The 24,485-nt window shown below is 36.5% G+C and overlaps 1 protein-coding gene and 1 non-coding gene across 3 annotated transcripts; both read right to left on the bottom strand.

The window, feature by feature from the left end:
• Window positions 1–7,404: 7,404 nt before the first annotated feature.
• LOC141687046 (glutathione S-transferase zeta class-like) lies at window positions 7,405–24,252 on the bottom strand. Of its 2 annotated transcripts, none has more exons than XM_074492187.1 (10): window positions 24,106–24,252; window positions 23,863–23,971; window positions 23,692–23,748; window positions 22,682–22,767; window positions 22,520–22,591; window positions 22,081–22,134; window positions 21,889–21,964; window positions 21,106–21,167; window positions 20,369–20,428; window positions 7,405–7,688 (listed from the first exon to the last, which is right to left on the bottom strand). In XM_074492187.1, the coding sequence occupies exons 1-10, from the start codon at window positions 24,106–24,108 to the stop codon at window positions 7,581–7,583; spliced, it is 687 nt and encodes a 228-aa protein (XP_074348288.1). In that variant the 5' UTR covers window positions 24,109–24,252; the 3' UTR covers window positions 7,405–7,580. The 2 variants fall into 2 exon arrangements, with proteins under 2 accessions (XP_074348288.1, XP_074348289.1); XM_074492188.1 differs by having other exon boundaries at window positions 7,405–7,628.
• On the bottom strand, window positions 10,733–10,839 carry LOC141687965 (small nucleolar RNA R71). Its single transcript, XR_012561439.1, has one exon. It is a non-coding gene; the product is annotated as a small nucleolar RNA R71 (small nucleolar RNA).
• Window positions 24,253–24,485: the final 233 nt, after the last annotated feature.

Here is a 24,485-nt window from a genome sequence, read left to right as displayed (position 1 = left end):
GATGGCGTCTCATCCAACTCCTATCACACAGACAGGTATACCTTGTGTCCCCTATAGATAGGGTTGTTCATCTCAGTCAGAATAAAAGAATATGAAAGGAATTGAAAATCAAATGAATAAAGCTGAAAAGATTTCAAAGCTGATATTTCTGAAGGAAATGAAATCCAGAGAACAAAATTATGTCACCAAATGAACAAATGGTGTCGCATCATCAAGAAACTATCCACCAAATAAGAAAAGTGGAATTATTTATCATAACTTGACAGAGCTATCAAAACCTGAAAAATAGGCTTCATGACAGCCTCTGGCACATTTAAAACACAGTTATGATTGAAAATGAGTGTTAGGGAATATATCCTCTAACAATTACTTCTTTTGAGAGAGGCCAAAAGAAATTATAGAAAGAGAAGGTATTGCCAAAGTCTTAATGCTTATCTTCTGTTTGAATTCTTCTGTTGACTCATCATTCGATTCTCGACACTTCTTCATGTTCTAAGGACATCGATAATCTTCGTCGTCGTCAAATCGTAGTAGCCTCGAAAGATTCCACAATAGAAGTTTGCAACTTCCAGGAGTTTTGTCCAGCTCAACACAACCATCTCAAACGAATGCGCCTATCTTAACTTACTCGTTGGTACTATATCCGATAGTCCAACAGGAACTCGATATGAGCTCAAACGTCCTCACATAGCTATACACACTCCTACACACTCTCGTTTATAGTTTACTATAACCTCAGCTCTGATACCAACCTGTAACGCCCCCAAATCCGGGGTCAGAGGATTTGGTCGTCACTATGAAACCTCAATCTAAATCAACCTGTTTAATCAATAAATAAATGCCAACGGAAGATATTTAACATAAATGACCCCAACTACTCCAAGATCTTTTAAGGTTACAGTTCTAGAAACAAGAATTCCAAATTCCACAAATAAATTTTTCACTTTCTTTTAAAACTCTTTTCAATAAATTCCAACTCAAAACTAAACCCACCAGTATAACTTCAAAATGAAGTATACTGGGCCCAAATATAATACACAACTATAATATAATATAAAATAAACGACTTTATACAATAAAACTTACACTAGCCCGCAAACCCTGGACCAACCACCTTCCAAAAGCTTCTTCTTTGCTTTCTCGAATTACGCAGTTAACTAGCGCAAGCTAATCCTCACTAGAGGTTAAATTTAAAAACAGGCAAGTATGAGCGGAAGAAATACTCAGCAAGATCATTATAGCATATATATGGTCATTTTGATATAAATCCGACACTTGCATTAGAGCAGAACATTTGAAATCATAATTGCTGAATCATAAAACTCTTTTTGATATTTTCAAGCGAAATGCTTCAGCAATACTTTGAATCTTGACGAGAATAAAACTCGTAAAACAGTGTTTACGGAAAAATAGTAAACCACCACAACAAGAAGCAATGATTCTGGATTGAATCGTAAACTTTACTCAAAACCGAACTCTTGAAATTAATACTTATTTTGTTATCATATCAAATTAGATATCACTACGAACTTTGATGCTCACAACATCCCATACTGAAGTCAACACCAATCATCTGTACTAATACCACCTTTGATATTTAACAACAAACTAAGTATTCTCAAAATAAAAAACTGAATCAAAACCACATTTCATTTTTTATCCGAAAACAAAATACTTAATAAATCATTCCTTGTAAGATGTCAAAAGCAATATAATAATTTAGATTGGAATCCTCGAACGACGATGTGTTGCCGCCGGTGATCAGCCGCGGAGCAACACCGGTATGCCGAAGCATATCCAACTAAACAAAGGGGTACCCAAGGCACATATCGGCATAGAAAGGTGTTATATCCTGTATAACACATAGCTCACGCTGGACCGCCACCACGGCCTCTTACGCAACCATCCAATCTTAAAACATTTTTATTGAAAGGGGTCATAATACTCGACACCCTTATAAATTTTATTCGCCCATTCACTTGGGCAGAAAACCAAAACAACGTCATCTTTCTCAAAATCCACAACATTTATAAATCCGATAATTGGATAAGTAAAATCACTTAGCTACTCTGAACATGGAATAGCGGAAGAATACTTGCATAAACAGAATTATTTAATTCAGCGATATATAAAATATTTATCGATTCTAAACTGAGAATAGGGAAAACAATACTTGCATGATACGATTCAAAATAAATATCACTTGAACAATAAGTGATGATAGAAATACTTGCATAATATGATTCAAAATAAACGTCACTTGAACAATAAGTGAAGTCAGGGGTACTTGCCTTTGAGTTTTAGCAGTTAGTCACACTCGCAAACACGCATTTATTCTGACATTCTGTCTCAAGACATCACCGTCCTTCTTTTCAACACTTGACTGATATGCTGCTCCTGCGATTGCTAGAAGCCAGATACCCAATACCATTCCATCTCATTCTTTATCCAACGTCTTGTCCCGATCAACTCGAGAGATCCGTATCTATAATTAAAATATACAACTTTAATTGCCCAAACGATAATCACTCGACAAACTGCGCATCAAAAGCCTATCGACTACCCATACGATAGCCCACATATAAAAGAAACAGTCCAACACAAGATTCTTATGACCCACACATAAATATAACAGACAAATATAGGACCCTTGATCCACATACACACCTAATTCACATAACACATAACTCATATATCACATAATTCATATCACATAAGACTCGGTTCAACAAAAGGGTCGACTCCGTATGTTTAAAATAAAATCGGGTCAAAAATATGATTTATCGATAAATAATTGACTCAGAATGATTCGTAAAATAAGCGACCTTTCGAAACAAAAGAATTTGGGTCTCGAAAGTATTTTTATTGAAAGCGGAATATTTTTCTGAGACTGTACGCGTTCGTTTCGTATTAAACGGACGAACCGTTGATTTATTATGAATTTTTGAACATTTTTCGGAATTAAAACGATCTCCAAATTATTTAATAATTAAATAATAGGGATCGAACACTCAGGAATTATTTTATAAAAATTATGGAGCCTAGAAAAAAATTTAAAATAATATTTTAAAACTCGAAACTATTTTTCGGAATTTTTAAATTAAAAATAAATAATTAAATCTAATTAAATAATCAATTAAAATTAATTAATAACTAATTAAATTAATTAATCAATTAAATTTTAAATTAATTGACTAATTAAATAATTAATTATCAACTAAAACTAATTAATTAAATAATTTGAATTTATTTTTTGAATTAAAATAAACTTTCAGAATTAAGATAATGAATTTTTGGAATTTTTAAAATAATAAAAATCAATTCTGAAAATATTATAAAAAGATAGTACCATTTCTGGAAATAATTAAATAGAAATCTAATTTTTGAAATTTTGTAAACAGGAATCCAAATTTTATAAATTTTTAAAACGAAAATACTAACTTTGCAAATCAGGGAAAACTTCAGGGTACTACATGGTAAATTTCCCCCGTCGTCTTCCCCAATTCCAGCTCCGGTGCCCGCCGCCATTAACGGCAGCTGTTAGGTCTCAATATGTTTGTAGAAGGGGGGTTGAATACAAACAATACCGATTAATCGAATAAAATGCGGAATAAAAAAGTGAAACAAAATTCAAGTTAAATAAAATTATTATTAAACTTGAAAGGTGTTACAACAACGGTATCGTTTACAAGGGATTAATCTCAAATCAATTATCACAAATCTAGAATAAATTTAACATGAACTTTTTCTATTTTTGCAATAAAAAAGATCAAATGCTATAAGCGATTTGAGATTAAGTTCTAGGGATTTTGATCCGCTAGATTGTTACACAAGAACAAGATAAATAATTATAGTGGTTTGGATTTAACTTTACAATCTAGAATTTTGATCTTGAATAAAGCAGATGAAAAATGAAATGATTTGCTTTTGTTTCTGCTGTGTTCTTGACTTGTGTGTTCTATATTATAATAGAATGAATGTCTTCTGCTTCTTTTATCAAAACAGCCGAATGGAAATGAACTGTAATGACAATCCCTTGGCTCAGCAAGACAACGGTATAACTATCTTTAGAGCTAGCAAGACAATCAGAATGAACTAGCAAGACTTTCGGTAGGACAATCAGATTGTTTTTGCTGAAAATAAATAGATTTAAATCCTATAATAATTCTGGTAAGACAATCCTTTTGAATTAGCATGACTTTCGGTATGACTATTGATTGTCATACCGATTGTCATACTAATACAATCAGTTGTCTTGTTGAATTAAAACAGATTATTAAACCAATTTAAATTCTGAAAATTCTTAATATTAATTCAGAATTAATTAATTCAATTAATCAAATAAATTAATCTTTGAAGATATAATTTATTTTCTTAATTAAATTATATGACTTAATTAATTAATAGAGAATTAATACTAATCTTGAGCAGCATCCATTCTTCTGTATATCTTCTGAAAATCACTGAAATATATGAATCAATTCCACCACTTCAATGTTGACACTCGATGTACTGTCTGGTTCATGAGTGACTAACTTCCATGACGTTTCTTCATGCCTTGACCTTGATACTCTTGATTTTCTTCAGACTAAATCCTTGTAATTAATTGATACCCTGACGAGATCTCTGTCACTTGATTAAATCCACAATCTTGATTTATATCACTGAGGTTTGATCAATTGCTTGAGTTTCTTCCAGTGAATTAAGTCATCAAGTCTGTAGATGAACAATGCTTCTTAATCCTTTGACATATGTTACTCTGTGAGATCTCTCTGACGATAGATCCACTATTTACTTATTACATTCTTATTTGAGTTGAGTTAAATGCTCGAATAAACAAATAGGCTATGACATATGCCTTTCAGCGGCCACCAAGCTTTTCCGGCCAGCCACAGACTACCCAGAAACGCTCAGAATTAACAGGGAATAGAGTTCTTTTCCCCAGAAACACGTCTGTAGCAACAGAACAGTCAAACCATGAACAGATTGAACGGAATAATCAACTAAAAACAACGCTGCCGCCACGGTCGTTTTTCCGACCAAGGCCTTCCCGGAATTGTTTGTTACAACCAGTGGTACCATTCGATTCGTTGCACAACGATCTACTTAACCATGTAATCAATTTCAACTCATAATCCCTAACAAAGAAACGCCTAATTTCTAATTGAAAATATTCTTGAATATAAACCCTAAATTCATAATCCGAGAATCAAAATCACTTTTCTACATGTTATTGAACTCCAAATTCAACGTATAATATACCAAAATGACCCGGAAGAAATTACCTACATGATTTTAGCATCAAATCACATCAACAACATCAAGAACAAAAATTCATATTTTAATTATCAAATAATTCGAATATAATTAAATAAATAAGAAAATTACCATGATTTCTGGGCAAAAACTGATGATTGATTAAGAAAGAAGATTTCGAGAGCTTCGTTTTGATATGCTGCACGCCCGAATCGGAGTTGATAACGCCTTCGTTCGTGTGTTTGATTCTCAGGAACATATCGGTTTTCTTGGGTTTTCTCTGTATTTACGGTATTTTAACTGGTTGCAAATGAATAAACGGAATAAACGAAATAAGAAATAGGCTATTTATATTTATGGAATATTGGATCGTTCTGGATCGTTTTGGATCGTTAAATTAGTTGCTTAGCCGCTAAGTAACTACAAAATGATCCAAAAATAGATTACTTAGCCGCTAAGTAACTATAAAAACGATACAATTCAATACCATAATTGGATAATTATCGAAACCGAGCTTTTTATAAAACACCATATACGAAAATAATATAAAAATATCCCGTCTCTCGAGAATACGGGTTTTGTTGATTACCGAAATGATTATCGTATCGAAAATATTGCGCCGTGCCGCGCACGGGTCAAACCGTAATCCGGATCGAAAAAAGTCAAAACACGGAAAATGTCCGGCATTACCAGATTAGTTTAGGAAGGAGTTTTCGGAAGAGTTTCGGGTTATAAAAACGCAAAAACGGTTCAGGTTAGAAGATTCCCGGCTTTATAAAATAATTTTGGTAATTATTCAGAAAATAATTAATAATTCATAAATCAATATAAAATAATCTAACAGTCCAAAAATTACCACAAAATATCACAATTATCTATATTTTATTCTGAGCACATAAAAATTAAAATACTCGAATAATATCACATCTAAACACCCAAACATCAATTCACTTATCAGATAATTCACCAAAATTTACATAAAATCACATTAATAATTCCAAATAATTATAATAATAATATTTGAAAATATGGGATATTACAGATATGATGAAATTCTTTTTTCCGTTAGGTATAATCAAACCTTTTACCTGCACCTTCTTAATTTTTGGGTTAATTATCAAATGAATCACTTTTTCTACTCCAATATATCAAGCGAATTACCAACAAATTTTCAGTCTCTATTAAATTACTCAACAGGTAAATGGTTGCACTACATTAATTTGTATTGAGTTTATCGTAAAATTAAAAATATTACGTTAAATTCGTCATGGACTTGATTTGCACCTTCAATTAGAACAGATTGGCATTTGACGTGAACTGTCTATAAGAAAATATTACATTTTAATTGGAAAAAATGAAGAAAAATAGAATTTAAATTAATTTATATTGAAAATGGTACGAAGAACCTTAAAACCTTGAGGCGGATTAAGTCTTAAATGAAATATCGACATTACATCTAACAATTATAAGGATGATTAGCTTTTTTTCCGTATATCTTTGTTAAATTGTTACATAAGGTGCTACATTTCATAAAAAAATTCTCAGTGATCTGCTTGATATATTAGAGTGAAATGTGAAATAAACGTACAAATCGTCTAAAGTCTGATTTTTTCAGCAATCAGATTCAAAGCAGCCATTCCATGATATTTTAATCGCATTTACTACATCTCTCAGAAGTGGGGGAAATACCACACACACGAACTGGGAAAATGCCCACATGAATAATTTTGGGTTTCCACAATTGCTCCAGGTTCACCTCTCTCTATATTGCAGGTATTTGAGAGGAAAGTTGAACCATCACCCCAATCACATTTATTTGAAGAAACAATATATGAGTACATGAGATTGATTCAGATTTGGGGGTTTCTTAGGTAGTGAAACATCAAAAGTCAAAGCATGAAAGGTGTCTATAAATAATCCCCATGTCTACTGATTATCCATGTTTTTGAATTAATCTTAAATTAATTACATAATTTAATATACTAAAAACAGGTAGGAGTGATGTATAAATTAAGTACAATAATTGTATTTTTATCATTTTCAGAGTATACTAAAAATTGGCAACTTCCTTTACCAGCACTCTTCTTGGCACCCCTGTGGGAGATGCTAGAATAGACCTTTCTATTATAATAGGAACTGGGAAGTAGCTAGCTACCAAATAAATTGATATTAATTCCGAAATGATCTTTGATTTTTTCAAATTTAGCAACCATTCTACAATTTATGTATCTTCCAGGAAGCATCCTTACAATGACCTTTTCTAAACATTACACCATATGAACTACAAAGAACTTTATAATTTTCCATCTCCGCGAATCCATCACTTATATACCCTCAATTGGTGTATCTGGCTGCTTTTCTGGCATAGCATCCTGGAAAGCAGACAGCTCCTTGTAAGCATCATTTAACCTTGATAAAAGAGGGAACTCAGTCTGCAAATGCCATTGAGCACAATAAAAATTGATGCTAGTTGGTAGAGGTCAACCAAATAGGATGTGAAGAAGTTAAAAGAGAACATATTATAGCTACTATGAACATTATTATCTACAAAAAAGATAGACACCAGCAAGAGCAACACTAATTAATGCAACAACAATCAACGGAAACTTTTATAAATTTCAGATTTTTAGAATTTCAGTTATGATATCATCTTTAATGAACAGAGATAGGGATTTGCTAAGGTAAAATAAAAGCGGAAGTTCAAAGAAGACTATTTGAAAGAGCCAGTACATAATTTATGGAGCAAAAGTTGAAGAAAACAAATGGTAACAAGAGACAAGTTAAAAGGATAGTCCATCGAAAGAAAAACAAAAAAAAAAAAAAGAAAGAGGGTAAAAGGGACAGATCCAGGAAAGAACAAAGAAAAAGTGCAGGAAAAACAAGTATATTAACGAGAATTGTGGAGTTTTTAGGAGATAGTCTGGACGCAAATCAAGTTCTATGTTAACATTTGTAAGAGACTTCTTGGCAGAATGAGACGAGAAATATTCCCACACTCAAGCTTTAATGTTAAAAATTAAATTTCATGTTACTCTCTAAACCCTGGTTATTTGTTGGAAATATAATTCAAGTAACACTGAAAAAACTCCAATTATTTTACAAATTTATAAATACATTTGATTAGTTCATTTTCAAAATTGTTTTTGTTAAAAATGATGTCCATCTCTGTACAGATTTGAATCAAGCAAATTAACTTTGAAGTTGTTTATTATTTTTATCTTATTGAAAATTTGTTATTGAAACATCAAAAAGTAGTATGTTATCTACGTCAAAGAAGATTTAAAAAAACACATAAGTAATTCTATATATTTTCCGCCAACTGCATAGACACCTACTAAACCATTAGTAATTCCACGGGCTATCTGATAAGTGGCATTTTATACCACTTAAAACGTCTTATAATAGCTTAAATTGGTGTCTTGAAATCAAGTATTTTGTGTATTTGATGCGTTTTTCTAGTGTTTGTGCATTTCAGGCTATTAGTTGCATTTCGGGGCAGAATTCATCAAAAATAAGCCTTGACATGTGTCTAGCATTGCAAGAGGGAAGAGACGAGCAGATTAGAGCGAAGAAACGGAGCAAAAACAGACCATTTTCCAGTAGGGGTCTGAGCGCCCGCTCAGCTATGCGGAGCGGTCGCTCAGCGGAGCGGTCGCGCAGGCAGCTGAGCGCCCGCTCAGCTATGCGGAGCGGCCGCGCAGGGACGGAAAATCAGATTTATTAATTTAGACTCCTATTTCTGTTTGGCTTCCAACTTCTGAGTAATCTGAGTTTTATGGGACTCCTATATAAGTAGATTTCAGAGACGTTTCACGTGTGTTGGATCGTTGTATTAATCAAGGAGCGAAGGAGATAAGGAAGAAGACCGTTTTAGCACACCGCAACGAAGAGGAAGCATATTTTCTTGTGATTCTTTATTTCGTTGTAACGTTGGATGCTAGTTTTCTTTGCTTTGAACCTATTTACTCTTGTGACGTACTCTGGTTTAATATAATTAGTTTAGTTATTATTCTTTTGTGTTTATTTATCATGTTTTCATATGAACCCATGATGACGATAAGTGCTAGCATGGGCTAATCGTGATCATGGGGTCGTAACGGATTTACTATGAAATTCTTTAGTTAGTTGTTTAATACCTTAGTGTGTGATAATTGTATGATATCTAGTATTGGTTGTGCATATTCGTCTTATGTGCGTCGCGAACATATAAGATAGGGTGTTAATCTCTTGTGAAGCGACGGTGGATCTCGAGATTTAGAACTTGCCATGCTAGCATAGGTTCATGTACGAGTCTGCATGATTAGTGGGTAACTCAAACCGTTTTATTCGCCCTGTGTAATCAAAAGGAATAACTTGTTCTTAAATCATTACGTTGTCAATTTCTGTAGACATATAGGGACTCAACATAATTGATGCCTATTCAACTTCTATCTTAATTGTGGATGTTTGGTAGAATGGTATTAGTACAATGAAAGTTGGCTTTTATCAGTTTCGTGTTATTCGATTAATATCATCACTGTTGCATGCTAAGGGTAATAACAATGACTATTGAAAGAAGTAGTAATGAAGTTGTGATCTCATGAGTGTTTTAATATTGTTAATTCGAAGTGTTAATTAAGTGATTAATTTTAGTAGTTAATTGTAGTTAATAATTAGTTACTTAAATCTAATTGTTATTGTCTTAACATTGAGAAGTAATCATACATTGGTGAGTGAGTTTAATTGAACATAATTAGTCTGAGTCTCTGTGGGAACAAACTAGAAAGTATTCTATATTACTTGCGTGAATATTAGCGCGTGTTTTTGCCCTAACAAGTTTTTGGCGCCGCTGCCGGGGACTCGGCGTATTTGTTTAGTTTATGTACTTACCATTATTGGTCGTTAGGACTCAGTGATTAAGACGCGTTACTTATTGTTTTCGGTTGTGTTTCAGGTACTTTAGCGAGCGTTTATGCAAACTCGTTCTCGTACTCGCAAGAGGACTTTAGATACAGCTGAGGAGACAGACGAAGTTCTTGATATTCCGGAGAAGATAGATTTTGAATGTTCGGATTCAGGAAGTGAGCAGAAGGAGCCAGTAATCATGGGTGATCGTATTGTTCCGGCAGATCCAGCTCTTATGGACTTTTCTCGGCCTAAAATTGATGACATTCAGTCAAGCATTCTTCATCCGGCTATCCAAGCTAACACCTTTGAAATCAAGTCGGGCACTATTCAGATGGTGCAGAACTCTGTTTCTTTCGGAGGAGCTGCTACTGAAGACCCCCAACATGCACATAAGGAATTTTGTCGAGATCTGCAGTACTTTCAAATATAATGGTGTGACTGATGAGGCTATCAAGCTGAGATTTTCCCATTCTCACTGAGGGATAAAGCTAAGGACTGGTTACATTCTGAACCAGCTGGGTCCATCACTACTTGGCAAGATTTTGCGCAAAAGTTTCTGGTGAAGTTTTATCCAATGGCAAAGACTGCTGCTATGAGGAGTGCTCTTACTCAATTTGCGCAGCAACCTACAGAATCTATGTGCGAAGCTTGGGAGCGCTACAAGAAAATGTTGAGAAAGTGTCCACATCATGGAATGTCCGATTGGATGGTGATCACTGGTTTCTAATCTATAATGATTTAGGGGCCCAATCTCGGCCCATGCTCGATGCAGCAGCTGGAGGCGCCTTGTGGGCCAAAAGCTATACTGAGGCTTATAATCTTATTGAGACGATGGCTGCAAATGAGCATCAAAACCCAACTCAAAGGATGATGCCTGGGAAGGTAGCAGGTATTCTGGAAGTCGATGCAGCCACCGCTATTGCAGCGCAGCTCCAAGCGCTGTCTATGAAGGCCGATTCTCTAGCTACCTATGGAGTCAATCAAATAGCTATGGTCTGTGAGCTTTGTGCAGGTTCTCATGCTACGGATCAGTGTTCTCTTGTTAACGAATTTGTTCAGTATGTGAACAATTATCAGCGACAACAGCAGCATGTGCCAGCTACTTATCATCCTAACAACAGAAATCATCCAAATTTCAGCTGGGGTAATAATCAGAATGCTATTCAGCCACCATATCAGCAAGGTGTGAGTAAACAGTTCAATCCACCTGGATTCCAGCAACCACAGCAGTATGCTCAAAGGCAATCATATCCTCAACAGGGAGGTGCAGCTGCACCCACTAGTGCTGATTTTGAGGAACTTAAGCTGTTGTGCAAGAGTCAGGCGGTGTCGATCAAGACCTTGGAAAATCAAATCGGTCAAATAGCCAATGCAGTGCTCAATCGTCAACCTGGCACACTTCTCAGTGACACGGAAGTGCCAGGCAGGAAGGAAGCTAAAGAGCAAGTCAAGGCTATTACCTTAAGGTCTAGGCAAGCTGAAGTTGGAGATGAAGAAGCTAAGCAAAAGGAGAAAGCGGCGGAACCAAGGAAGACTACTGTTGAACACACTCTGCCTGAGGGTAATACAGGGGAGAAACAGCTCTATCCACCTCCACCTTTCCCTAAGAGATTGCAACAACAAAAGCTGGATAAGCAGTTCGGTAAGTTTCTGGAGGTGCTCAAGAAACTTCACATCAATATACCTTTCGCCGAGGCTCTGGAGCAAATGCCTAGTTATGCGAAGTTTATGAAGAGTATTCTTTCAAGGAAGGTGAAACTGGATGACCTTGGGACCGTTGCTCTAACGGAAGAATGCAGTGCTGTGCTGCAACAAAAGTTACCTCCAAAGCTTAAAGATCCAGGTAGCTTCACCATTCCTTGCACCATTGGCAAGTTGTCTTTTGACAAGTGCCTTTGCGATTTGGGAGCAAGCATAAATCTGATGCCGTTGTCGATCTTTAAAAAGTTGGATTTGACTGATCCAAAGCCCACCTACATGTCTCTACAATTGGCTGATCGTTCTATTACTTACCCAAGAGGCATAGTGGAGGATGTGCTAGTCAAGGTGGATAAGCTATTCTTTCCTGCAGACTTTGTTATTCTGGATTTCGAGGAAGATAAGAAGATTCCCATAATTTTGGGAAGACCTTTCTTGGCCACTGGCCGTGCCTTGATAGATGTGCAGAAAGGTGAACTTACAATGCGGGTGCAGGATCAGGATGTGACCTTCAATGTATTCAAAGCAATGAAATTCCCTACAGAAGATGAGGAGTGCTTAAAAGTGGATGTGATTGATTCCGCGGTTACTTCAGAACTCGATCATATGCTAATGTCTGGTGCATTAGAAAAGGCCTTAGTGGGGGATTTTAACAGTGATGATGAAGATGGCAACGAGCAATTACAATATCTTAATGCTTCTCCCTGGAGGCGAAAGCTGGACATGTCGTTTGAATCTCTTGGTACTTCTGACCTCAAAAATGCTGAAAGAAAGCTCAAACCATCAATTGAGGAGGCACCCACCTTGGAGCTTAAGCCATTGCCTGAACACTTGAGGTATGCTTTTTTAGGTGGTAATGTAGATTATTGCATCTGACCTTTCAGGTAGTGAGGAGGACAAACTCTTAAGGATTTTGAGAGAATTCAAATCGGCTATTGGATGGACCATAGCAAATATCAAGGGGATCAGCCCTTCATATTGCATGCATAAGATTCTGCTAGAGGAAGGTAGTAAGCCAACTGTTGAGCAACAGCGCAGACTTAATCCTATCATGAAAGAGGTGGTGAAGAAAGAAATTCTGAAGTGGCTGGATGCAGGAATCATTTATATTATTTCTGACAGTTCTTGGGTGAGCCTCGTGCAATGTATGCCTAAGGAGGTATTACTGTGGTAGCAAATGAGAAGAATGAGCTCATCCCCACTCGAACAGTCACAGGATGGAGAGTATGCATGGACTACCGAAAGTTGAACAAGGCCACGAGGAAGGATCACTTCCCTCTTCCGTTTATTGATCAGATACTTGACAGGTTGGCTGGTCATGAGTATTATTGTCTTCTGGATGGCTACTCGGGGTATAATCAGATTTGTATTGCACCAGAGGATCAAAAAAAGACTACCTTTACTTGTCCATTTGGCACGTTTGCTTTTCGCAGAGTTTCGTTTGGGTTATGTGGCACACCGGCCACTTTTCAGAGATGTATGATGGCTATATTCTCTGACATGATTGGGAGTAATGTCGAGGTGTTCATGGACGACTTCTCCATCTTTGGACATTCGTATGATGAATGTTTGAATAATCTTCGTGCCGTGCTCAAAAGGTGTGTGGAAACTAATTTGGTGCTCAATTGGGAAAAATGTCATTTTATGGTGCGTGAAGGCATTATTCTTGGGCATAAGGTCCCTAGCAAGGGTCTTGAGGTGGATAAAGCCAATGTGGGAGTCATTGAAAATCTTCCACCACCTATTTCTGTGAAAGGAATCCGTAGTTTTCTTGGTCATGCGGGTTTTTATCGGCGTTTCATCAAGGACTTTTCGAAGATATCTAAGCCGCTGTGCAACTTGCTTGAGAAGGATGTGCCTTTCAAATTTGATGATGAATGTTTGACGGCATTCGAGACTCTTAAGAAGAGTTTAATCACTGCACCAGTTATTACAGCACCGGATTGGACAGAGCCTTTTGAGATGATGTGTGATGCGAGTGATTATGCGGTAGGCGCAGTTCTTGGGCAGCGCAAGAATAATTTCTTTCATGTGGTCTACTATGCTAGCAAGACCTTAAATGGGGCCCAAATGAACTACACCACTACTGAGAAGGAGCTCTTGGATATAGTCTTTGGTTTCGAGAAATTTCGATCTTATCTGCTTGGGACAAAAGTGACAGTATTCACTGATCATGCGGCCATTCGCTATTTGGTTTCCAAGAAGGATTCGAAGCCGAGACTCATTCGTTGGGTGCTCTTACTACAGGAATTTGAGTTAGAGATCAAGGATCGAAAAAGTACTGAGAATCAAGTAGCTGACCATCTCTCTAGATTGGAGAATCCCGAGTCTACTTCACATGATAAGACATTGATCAACGAATCTTTTCCAGATGAGCAGTTGTTCGCAGTTCAGGAGGAAGAGCCATGGTTCGCAGATATTGTGAATTATCTTGTCAGCAATATAATGCCTCCTAATTTGACCACAGCTCAAAAGAAGAAGTTTCTGCATGAGGTGAAGTGGTATATGTGGGATGAACCGTATTTGTTTAGACAGGGAGCTGACCAGATCATTTGGAGATGTATCCCATTCTGTGAGACGGAGGGGATATTACGAGACTGCCACTCCACAGTTTATGGAGGACACTATGGTGGTGAGAAGACAGCAGCTCGTATCCTGCAAGCAGGTTTTTTCTGGCCTACTTTGTTTAAGGATGCTCATCAGTTTGTTTTAAGTTGTGATCGTTGCCAAAGAGTGGGAAATTTGACGAGAAAGGATGAGATGTCGTTAAATGTGATGCTTGAAGTCGAGGTCTTTGATGTATGGGGAATCGATTTCATGGGGCCTTTTGTCTCGTCCTGCAACAATCAGTACATCTTGCTGGCAATCGATTATGTCTCAAAATGGGTAGAAGTCAAAGCTCTACCAACAAATGATGCAAAGGCAGTGTTAAATTTTCTTCATAAGCAGATTTTCACAAGGTTTGGAACGCCACGAGTAATCATAAGTGATGAAGGGTCGCATTTCTGCAACCGTAAGTTCACTCCTATGATGCAGCGTTATAATGTGAATCATCGAGTTGCTACTGCCTATCATCCGCAAACAAATGGTCAAGCGAAAATGTCTAATAGAGAGATCAAACGCATTCTAGAGAAGGTTGTTTGTCCGTCAAGGAAGGATTGGTCTTTAAAGCTCGATGAAGCTGTTTGGGCTTACAGAACAGCATACAAAACTCCACTTGGTATGTCCCCGTTTCAACTGGTGTATGGTAAGGGATGTCATTTACCTGCGGAGCTTGAGCATAAGGCCTATTGGGCGTTGAAAAAGTTGAACCTGGATCTAGATGCAGCTGGAAAGAAGCGAATGCTTCAGCTTAATGAACTTGATGAATTTCGACTCCAAGCGTACGAGAACAACAAAATGTACAAGGAAAAGGTGAAAAGGTGGCACGATAGGAAGCTACATCCTAAGTTATTCGTGCCGGGGCAACAAGTTCTCTTATTCAACTCTCGTCTCCGACTTTTTCCTGGGAAGTTGAAATCAAGGTGGTCTGGACCTTTTATTGTCAAAACTGTGTTTCCACATGAAGCGGTGGAGATTTTTGAGAATGATCCGGACCAAGCATTCAAGGTTAATGGTCAGCGTTTGAAGCACTACTATGGGGACACGGCAAACCGAGAAGTGGTTAGTGCCGTTTTATTGTCAACTTGAGGAAGGTACACAACGTCCAGCTAATGACGAAAAAGAAGCGCTTCGTGGGAGGCAACCTATGATTTGTTGTTACAGGAACCCTTAGAAGTTAATAACCTATCCAAAACCACAAAAAAATCAGAAAAACCGGGCTAGAAAAAATAATTTCCAGTAGCCTCCTGAGCGCCCGCTCAGCTCTGCTGAGCGACCTGAGCGACCGCTCAGGGGTCAGCTGGGAGAAAAAAAAATTTAGTTCAATAAAAATCCAAAAAAATCAGAAAATTAAAAAAACAAAATACAGCCCATAAACCCACGACCTCTTCCCCATTATCCCATGATTTCAACCCTTAAACCCACTCCTAATCCATACCCTATATATACATACACCTATCCCATATATCTCCCATACACTTTCTACACTTCAACTCTCTCCCAAACACAAAAACACAAATCTCAAACACTTTTATTCAGATTCGATGGCACCCAAGAGAGCAAGGACTATTGATAGCAGCAGCACTGTCCCTACTGCTGATTCTTCGAGGGGTACTGCTGCGAGGCCTTGTTTGAATCATAGGGCTGCTGAGGAGTACACTAGGCTTCTGGGGAAGCCGATTCTGAAGGAGAGGGGATTTTTACCATCGGGGAGGGATGGTGAGTTATTGCCTATGATTGCTGAGAAGAGGTGGATAGCTTTTTGTGAGTCGCCTGAAGCAGTACCAATGAGCGTGGTTCGCGAGTTTTATGCGAACGCGGAGGCCGAGAAGAATGGGTATTCTGTGGTCCGGGGGATGACGGTTGATTATCACCCAGCGGCGATTCGCCGTGTGATTGGGCAGAGACAGAGGAAGCCCACGGAGGAGAACTGGAACGAGAAGACTGCTGAGGATTTTGACTTGGATTTGATTTGTGCTACTCTCTGTAGGCCGGGCACAGTATGGACTTTCAAGATTGGAACAAATGAGTATCGTCACTTTCCGGCGATCGCGATGAACAAGTATGCCCGTGCATGAAATGCGTTTATTTGTGCTAATATTCTGCCTTCTTCGCATGCACATGAGGTCAGAGTTGAGAGAGCACAGTTGTTGTGGGGAATTTTGAATGAGTACTATGTAGACCTTGGTGAGTTCATCTACCAAGGAATTCTGAAGTTTTTGTGGGGAGCTAAGCACATGAACATCCCTTATGCATCCACGGTTACTAAGCTTTGCCGAGCGGTGGGAGTTCAGTGGCCGTCGTCTCATGAGCAGTTGCAGTTGTCGGCCGCTCCTATTGATTCCGGGACTCTGAATGCGATGCAGAAGTGGACCGGTGGTGAGCCCGAAGAGCATGGGCTGGGTTATCGTCTTCCAGGAGGACGTCCAGCACAAGGTGCTACTATGGCGAGGCCAAGGCGTGATGAGGCTGGTTCTTCTAGAGCTCAGGAGGGTGCTGGGATGGCTGATGCCCATTATAGGAGGCTGTCACGGAGGATGGATGTTATGTACGAGACGCAGAGCAGGTTTGCTCAGGAGCTCACCCTTGCGCTAGGGACCGCTTTTCGAGGCCTTGGAGCTGACATCCAGTGGCCAGTTTTTGGTGAGGACTCTGCATATCCGCCTCTTGATACACCACCCACTGAGGGTGATGATGATGATCTCTCCGAGTAGGTATACCCTGAGTTCCTTTCTACTACCTTCACTGGGGACAGTGAAGATTTTAAGTTTGGGGTGATAGTTAAGGAATATTTTGTGTGTGTGTCATATAGTTGCATATTTATAATGCTTAGAATTTTATAATAGGTTCTTAGTGATAAAGGCATGAAAAGAAAAAAAATGGAGTAAAAAATGGAATTCGTTGCTAATTGTGGCTAGGCGTCAAATGGCTAGTAGCCGGCTCGTATGTTTATTCGAGTAGTCTAGGGTTAAGCAAAATGGAGCGAAACGCACTTTCTCAGAAATTTTGAAAAAAAAAAGAGAAAAAAAAAGAAGAAAAGAAAAAAAAAGGAAAAAAAGAAAGATAAAGAGTTAATGCATAATTGATCACGAGTGGGCTCTTTGGTATTCGAGTTATTAAGTTCTTAGGGGACTTTGTGCCTAGTGACCTAAGGCTTTTAGAGTCTGGGATCCGCTAACCTAATGCTCGCTACATGGATACCATTGTGTATGTCTTTTGTGGACCTCACTCATTGCACGGTCAAATAAGCATTATTGTTATGAATAAAAAGCATGATTCCGTAATAAGCTTCAGGATTCTTGTAGCGTTATAAGTCACTTTGTGCCTAGAATTTTTATTCTTTGTATAATCATGTGATTGCCTTGATGATAGTTGAGTCATAATAATTGATCTAGTTCCGAAATATATCTGTTAAGCATCTGCACACCACGTTTCTGGCTGTATGTTAGTTTGCATGATTTGATTGATCTTTAGTCGCTTAATTGCATTTGTTGAGATGTAAGTTGGTTGGTTTGGTCGTAGTAAGGGGGATCGCTGCATTTCATATAGATTGCATTCATGCATGTTTTTATTTTGTTTTTGAGTTGGTGACGCTTGAGGACAAGCATCGATTTAAGTTTGGGGGTGTGATAAGTGGCATTTTATACCACTTAGAACATCTTATAATAGCTTAAATTGGTGTCTTGAAATCAAGTATTTTATGTATTTGATGCGTTTTTCTAGTGTTTGTGCATTTCAGGATATTAGTTGCATTTCGGGAGAGAATTCATCAAAAATAAGCCTTGGCATGTGTCTAGCATTGCAAGAGGGAAGAGAGGAGCAGATTACAGCGAAGAAACGGAGCAAAAACAGACCATTTTCCAGTAGGGGTCTGAGCGGTCGCGCAGGAAGCTGAGCGCCCGCTCAGCTATGAGTTTAGACTCCTATTTCTGTTTGGCTTCCAACTTCTGAGTAATCTGAGTTTTATGGGACTCCTATATAAGTAGATTTCAGAGACGTTTCACGTGTGTTGGATCGTTGTATTAATCAAGGAGCGAAGGAGATAAGGAAGAAGACCGTTTAGCACACCGCAACGAAGAGGAAGCATATTTTCTTGTGATTCTTTATTCTGTTACAACTTCGTTGTAACGTTGGATGCTAGTTTTCTTTACTTTGAACCTATTTACTCTTGTGACATACTCTGGTTTAATATAATTAGTTTAGTTATTATTTTTTTGTGTTTATTTATCATGTTTTCATATGAACCCATGATGACGATAAGTGCTAGCATGGGCTAATCATGATCATGGGGTCGTAACGGATTTACTATGAAATTCTTTAGTTAGTTGTTTAATACCTTAGTGTGTGATAATTGTATGATATCTAGTATTGGTTGTGCGTATTCGTTTATGTGCGTCGCGAACATATAAGATAGGGTGTTAATCTCTTGTGAAGCGACGGTGGATCTCGAGATTTAGAACTTGCCATGCTAGCATAGGTTCATGTACGAGTCTGCATGATTAGTGGGTAACTCTAACCGTTTTATTCGCCCTGTGTAATCAAAAGGAATAACTTGTTATTAAATCATTATGTTGTCAATTTCTGTAGACATATAGGGACTCAACATAATTGATGCCTATTCAACTTCTATCTTAATTGTGGATGTTTGGTAGAATGGTATTAGTACAATGAAAGTTGGTTTTTATCAGTTTCGTGTTATTCGATTAATATCATCACTGTTGCATGTTAAGGGTAATAACAATAACTATTGAAGGAAGTAGTAATGAAGTTGTGATCTCATGAGTGTTTTAATATTGTTAATTCGAAGTGTTAATTAAGTGATTAATTTTAGTAGTTAATTGTAGTTAATAATTAGTTACTTAAATCTAAGTGTTATTATCTTAACATTGAGAAGTAATCATACATTGGTGAGTGAGTTTAATTGAACATAATTAGTCCGAGTCTCTGTGGGAACGAACTAGAAAGTATTCTATATTACTTGCGAACGCGTATACTTACGTGAATATTAGAGCGTGTTTTCGCCCTAACACTGTCTAGACACCTACTGAAGTACCTGCATTATAGATCCCTCTTCGAGGCTTGTTCATATATCTATACCTTAATGATATATCTATACCTTAATGATGGCAGTTTATTAACCATTACTCAATCATAAGCTGTTTGTTGGGGTAACACAAGCAACATAAAGATAATGGGGTTTAAAACTTTTAAATTATCATATAATTAATTTATTATCACATAAATCAGTCAATACAAAATTACTCATCTGTAACTAGTTTATTAGTTCTGTAAATTAATTTCAGAAAACGAAAAATATCGTGTTCATTTATTTATTGTAATATTATTGTAAAACAATATTTCACGAACTTGCTTGATTTGGCTAGTTTTTAGACTACTGCTTGCTGGGATGCGCCCATCCTTATTATTAGTGCTTCAGGTTTACGGAGTTGGACACCAATTACTAAGGGCAATTTGGGAGAGCGATATTAATCTAATTTTATTTGGCAGACATACTTTTGGAGCAGTTTAGACTTTGACTCATGATACCTAAGAACTTTGACTCATGTTAATATATTTGAGAACTTGTATTTCAGCTGCGCACTTTATAAGCTACTGTAGCTAGTTTTAAATTGTTGAATTATTCCAAAATTGTTGTAAGTTGTCACAAACAGTTTTCAACCAGGGGTGGATCTAGTATATAGGCAAGTCTTGGAAGCATAACCTAAATCGATATAGCGTGCAACTCTAGAGCATAACTTTCACAGGACAGGTAGTAATGCTAACTTGGACAATAATCTGTCATTACCAATAACATCATAAACTCATTCAAAAGAAGGAAAGTTTTTGCATGTAAATTATAAGCACCAAATCAAATGAACGTGTGAAATGAAAGATATTCAAAGTTCGAGGAAAGAACACAGCCTACCATGTCGATGCTGAACCTTTTAAGTGCTGCATTAATTTGGGGTGCCAGAAATATATCAGCCTGGAATCGAAAAATTGCATAACTTGTGAAGGACAGCACATCTGTCATAATTGGCACTAGACCCTTATGCCACCTATAAGACTAAGTATCTGGTAACTTGATAAACTATGTTGTACTAAGGTCTGTAGAAGTTCAATCAATTTAATTGTCATTGTCTACTATATTTGTTTTCTAATTAATCATTCTCTACTTTTCAGAAATAACATATCGATTTCAGTATTGGAAGAACTTAGGATTAAGTCACAAAATTATATTAGATACTTCATCCAAGAATGTAAATTTTTATATTACTTCTTAACATCACTCATTTAGGAATTCAAGCCACAATTTTTATTTTTTGTCAATTGTTTTTTAGAATTATATGTAATCTAACATAAATTTTTGTTCATTGAGATAACCAAGGGGTTATCAACCTATTTCATTGTTTCAACCTATATTTAAAGTAGACAACTTTGAGTTTCAGAAACCCAAAACATAGATTATTTTTTAAAAAATAAACTCTAACTGGAAAATACAAAAAAAATGCATGATATTCAGAAAGAATAATATATGATTAACAAATGTATTTAATCTTCACAAGTGACCTCCAACACAATAGGTATCTGCATTCAAATCAACACCATGTAGATATGCATACAGCCTATAAATATGAATCAGTCTATCAGATAAGGGCAAACCAGGTAAACTTCATCTCCCGTGGCATACTTTCCAGCATGTTTGCTTAATATCACCTCAAGAGCTGCAACAGGCCATATGAAGTTTGAGAAGCCCAGTATGCTTAATTTAACAGAAACTGAAACATATGTATCGACAGCCGGAATTATCTAGGTTTCCTTTACAGCTTTACCAGTCACAAGCATGTTTATTATACCTTGAAAGTAACTTATCAATTAATATAAGATTGGAGTAGAAAAAAATTGCATACTGGTTAAGTTTCTTGTGACTTTTTAAAACTGTTTAATAAGGTGAATTCAAAAAAAAGAAAGAAAAGGAAAGAGGTATCTATTTTAGTAAAATATTCACTTATTCCAGCAAATTAGCAAATTGAACTAGGGCTCAAACCCCCCATTTGAGAAGAATGCTCCATTCTCCATCCTGCTCATTTTCTTCAAAAATCTCATCATAAAAAATTTGCAACCCCTCATTATTTTCTCACTGTTCCCTCCCATCTCTATTTTTTCTCCTTTTGACTTTGTTCACAATTTTCCATTCCATTCCAGTCTCCCAACCAAACGGAGCATTGAAGTCTTAATACAGCATTGGACTACTCAGCAGTTGCAGTATTGGACTTTTATTAGCTTGATAGGACAATTCAATTTTTTGTACAAAAATAAGGATTCCTACTGCTAATAGAACTTCCAATATTCTCCGTGTAGCATCTCAATTTTTTTTGTTTGCCTTTTTTATTTTTTTAATTTCTGATTATATTAAGTGAGCAAGGCTAATGGATAAAAACTCACCTGCAAATCCTTTTCGAATATGAGATTGAACCCAAGGAAGCTTCGCATCAGGACTAACTTTCTCACCAATATATTTCTGCAAAAAAATATTAAAAAACAGTATAAAGGGAAGTGGGTAATGTTGACGACAAAGTATAGCTGTATAGTTTAAATAACAGAATAAGCACTCATCAAGGGAAATCAAGTACTCACCAGTACTGACAAATTATGTAGAGGATGTATGCCCGAGGAAACTAGACTTGCAGCCTACGAGTTAATGATAAAATACAACAGCATAAGTTTAAGTGAATAAGATCTCGCACCTACTTCCAAGTACATGAGATTTGGACGTTGTAGTGTTGCATTCTTGGCACATTATCCATAACCTCTACACGGGAACTAAATTTTAAAGACGACATCTAATAATTGCATATTTAGGTACTCTTTACGGGAATTAATGATGCTTTCTCTGCATTCTTCAAGTAATACAACTTCTAAACAAAATATCATTTTATTAACATGTATGTACTACTACTACTACTACTATTACAGCTTTCTAGCTTTTCATTTAGTTGGGTTTCTTTGTTGTTATCTACACACACGTCTCCTAATAAAGACCTGGGCATATAATGAATGCACATGTATAACGTACCTGGAGGTTTAATGTCTTAGTAACCGGATTACTGGGCAACAATGAACGCTGAGGATACTTCTCTTCTAGATACTATAGAAATGAAGAATCCATTGGAATGTGTCAACATGGAAACTGTACAAGTGAAAACCATTTATCTTATATTATTTATGAGAGACATACCATTATAATGGCAAAAGAATCTGCAATTGTTATGTCACCATCCACCAGAGTCGGCACATAACCCATGGGATTGAGCTCCAAGTATTCTGCATAAATATATTTAATACTAGTTTTTATCAAAAAAAAAAATCCTTGTGAATGAAATTTTAACAGGTACAGATGTATCAAGTCTAGTGCAAAACCCAAGTCACAAGGACTACATCTATAGAATAAGTTCACTAATAGGACTCTTTCTACATAGTAACACAATGAATTAAGATAGGCACTTCCATCATGGGACAAAAAAGAAAGAATAAAAGTAGGTCTTAGTTACAACAGCCCCACTACCAATATCTTGAGCCAAGCTAAGCCAAGACAAGTAGGCTCAAGTTCAGCGGTATTGAAATGTTTGAAAGTTGACTCAACTGAGCCTGAGTATGACTACACTCTAGCGAATTTTACCAAATTTATGTCGAAATCGACTCGAGCTCAAACTCGATTAAATATCTAAATAGAAGGGTATATTTGTAATGTACGTTCAAAAGCGTATCTTTGTTAATTAATAAATAATATATAAAATAAAAGCTTGTTCAGTCTTCTAGTCTCATGACTCTTATCAATGAAGTAATTTGATATTCAGTTCAATGAACTACTTGAACTACTGGAGCAATTATTTTTAACTCTAAATATATGTACGCGTCGAGCTCAAAAGATTGACTCATTTGAACCCCGATTCATCTCAGCTTCCAAACACACACCCTACTTCCAAATGTGACACAAGATGAAACTCCATTCTGATTTAGCTTTTTTCCAAACAGACAGACACCAAGATAATTCAGCCCAATTTCGACTCAAACTTGGCTAGATTCATAATTAATATAAACAGCTCAAATTCGACCTTAATCAAGTGCAAAGGATCAGCTCACTTCCATAAGAAAAAATCTTGAAATCGAGTTACAGACTAGATTCAGTTTGATTCATTCAAACAAGAAACAATATTACGGGTAAATAAAAAAAAGAAGGAAAGTTACCAGGAGTGAGCTGCTCTCCTTTAAGCAAGTTAACAGCTTTATAATCATAATCAATCCCTGTTAGTTTCAATATATAAAAATTATTAACTTCAAAACAAACGGTAATTTCAAAAACATGAAAATTAATAAAACAAACCATTAAATTTCAAGAAACAGTGATAAAAATGATACCTTTTAAGTTAAGTGCAATACGAACACGGAAAGAAGAAGTGCTCCTAAAATAATTGTAAAGCTTTATTTGCTGTTTCTTGTTCAATTGCTCAGTTGCATCACTGCTTGCCTGCAAAACAATCAAGATTTAGAGAGAAAAAAAACATTCTTTAGGTTATTTGTCATGCTTTTTTATTTCTTTGTTACATTGAAAATGATGGGTTAGTGATTTAAGTGAGTAAAAGAGAGAGGAAAAAGGGGCACCATTTTTGAAGGATTGTCTGAGTACTTTGAGCTCTTTGCTCTTTGTATATACACATTTGCTGTGTGTAATGTGTATATATCATGGGACCCCTTCCCCGACGACCTGTGGGTTTGGGATGTAATAGTAAGCCAACAACTAAAACGATTTTGCATGTATTCCTCTTATTACTCTCAATTAGCTCTATGTTTTATACTCTGTGAATTAATGTTATTTTGATTGTAATTATCGTAAATATTTCTTTTTATGAAATTGAGATTGATGTCTTATTTAACATGTTTTTTCTCAAAATAAATTGAATATGCGGAAATAAAATCGAAATATACGATCAAAATATAATACAAATGAAAGTACACATATCTCATGAAAATAATTACAACTC

This window comes from Apium graveolens, chromosome 9 (genome assembly GCF_009905375.1).
Source record: "Apium graveolens cultivar Ventura chromosome 9, ASM990537v1, whole genome shotgun sequence".
Lineage (NCBI taxonomy): Eukaryota > Viridiplantae > Streptophyta > Magnoliopsida > Apiales > Apiaceae > Apium > Apium graveolens.
Note: the sequence above shows the minus strand (reverse complement) of the source record. Positions and strands in the feature narration are given on the sequence as shown.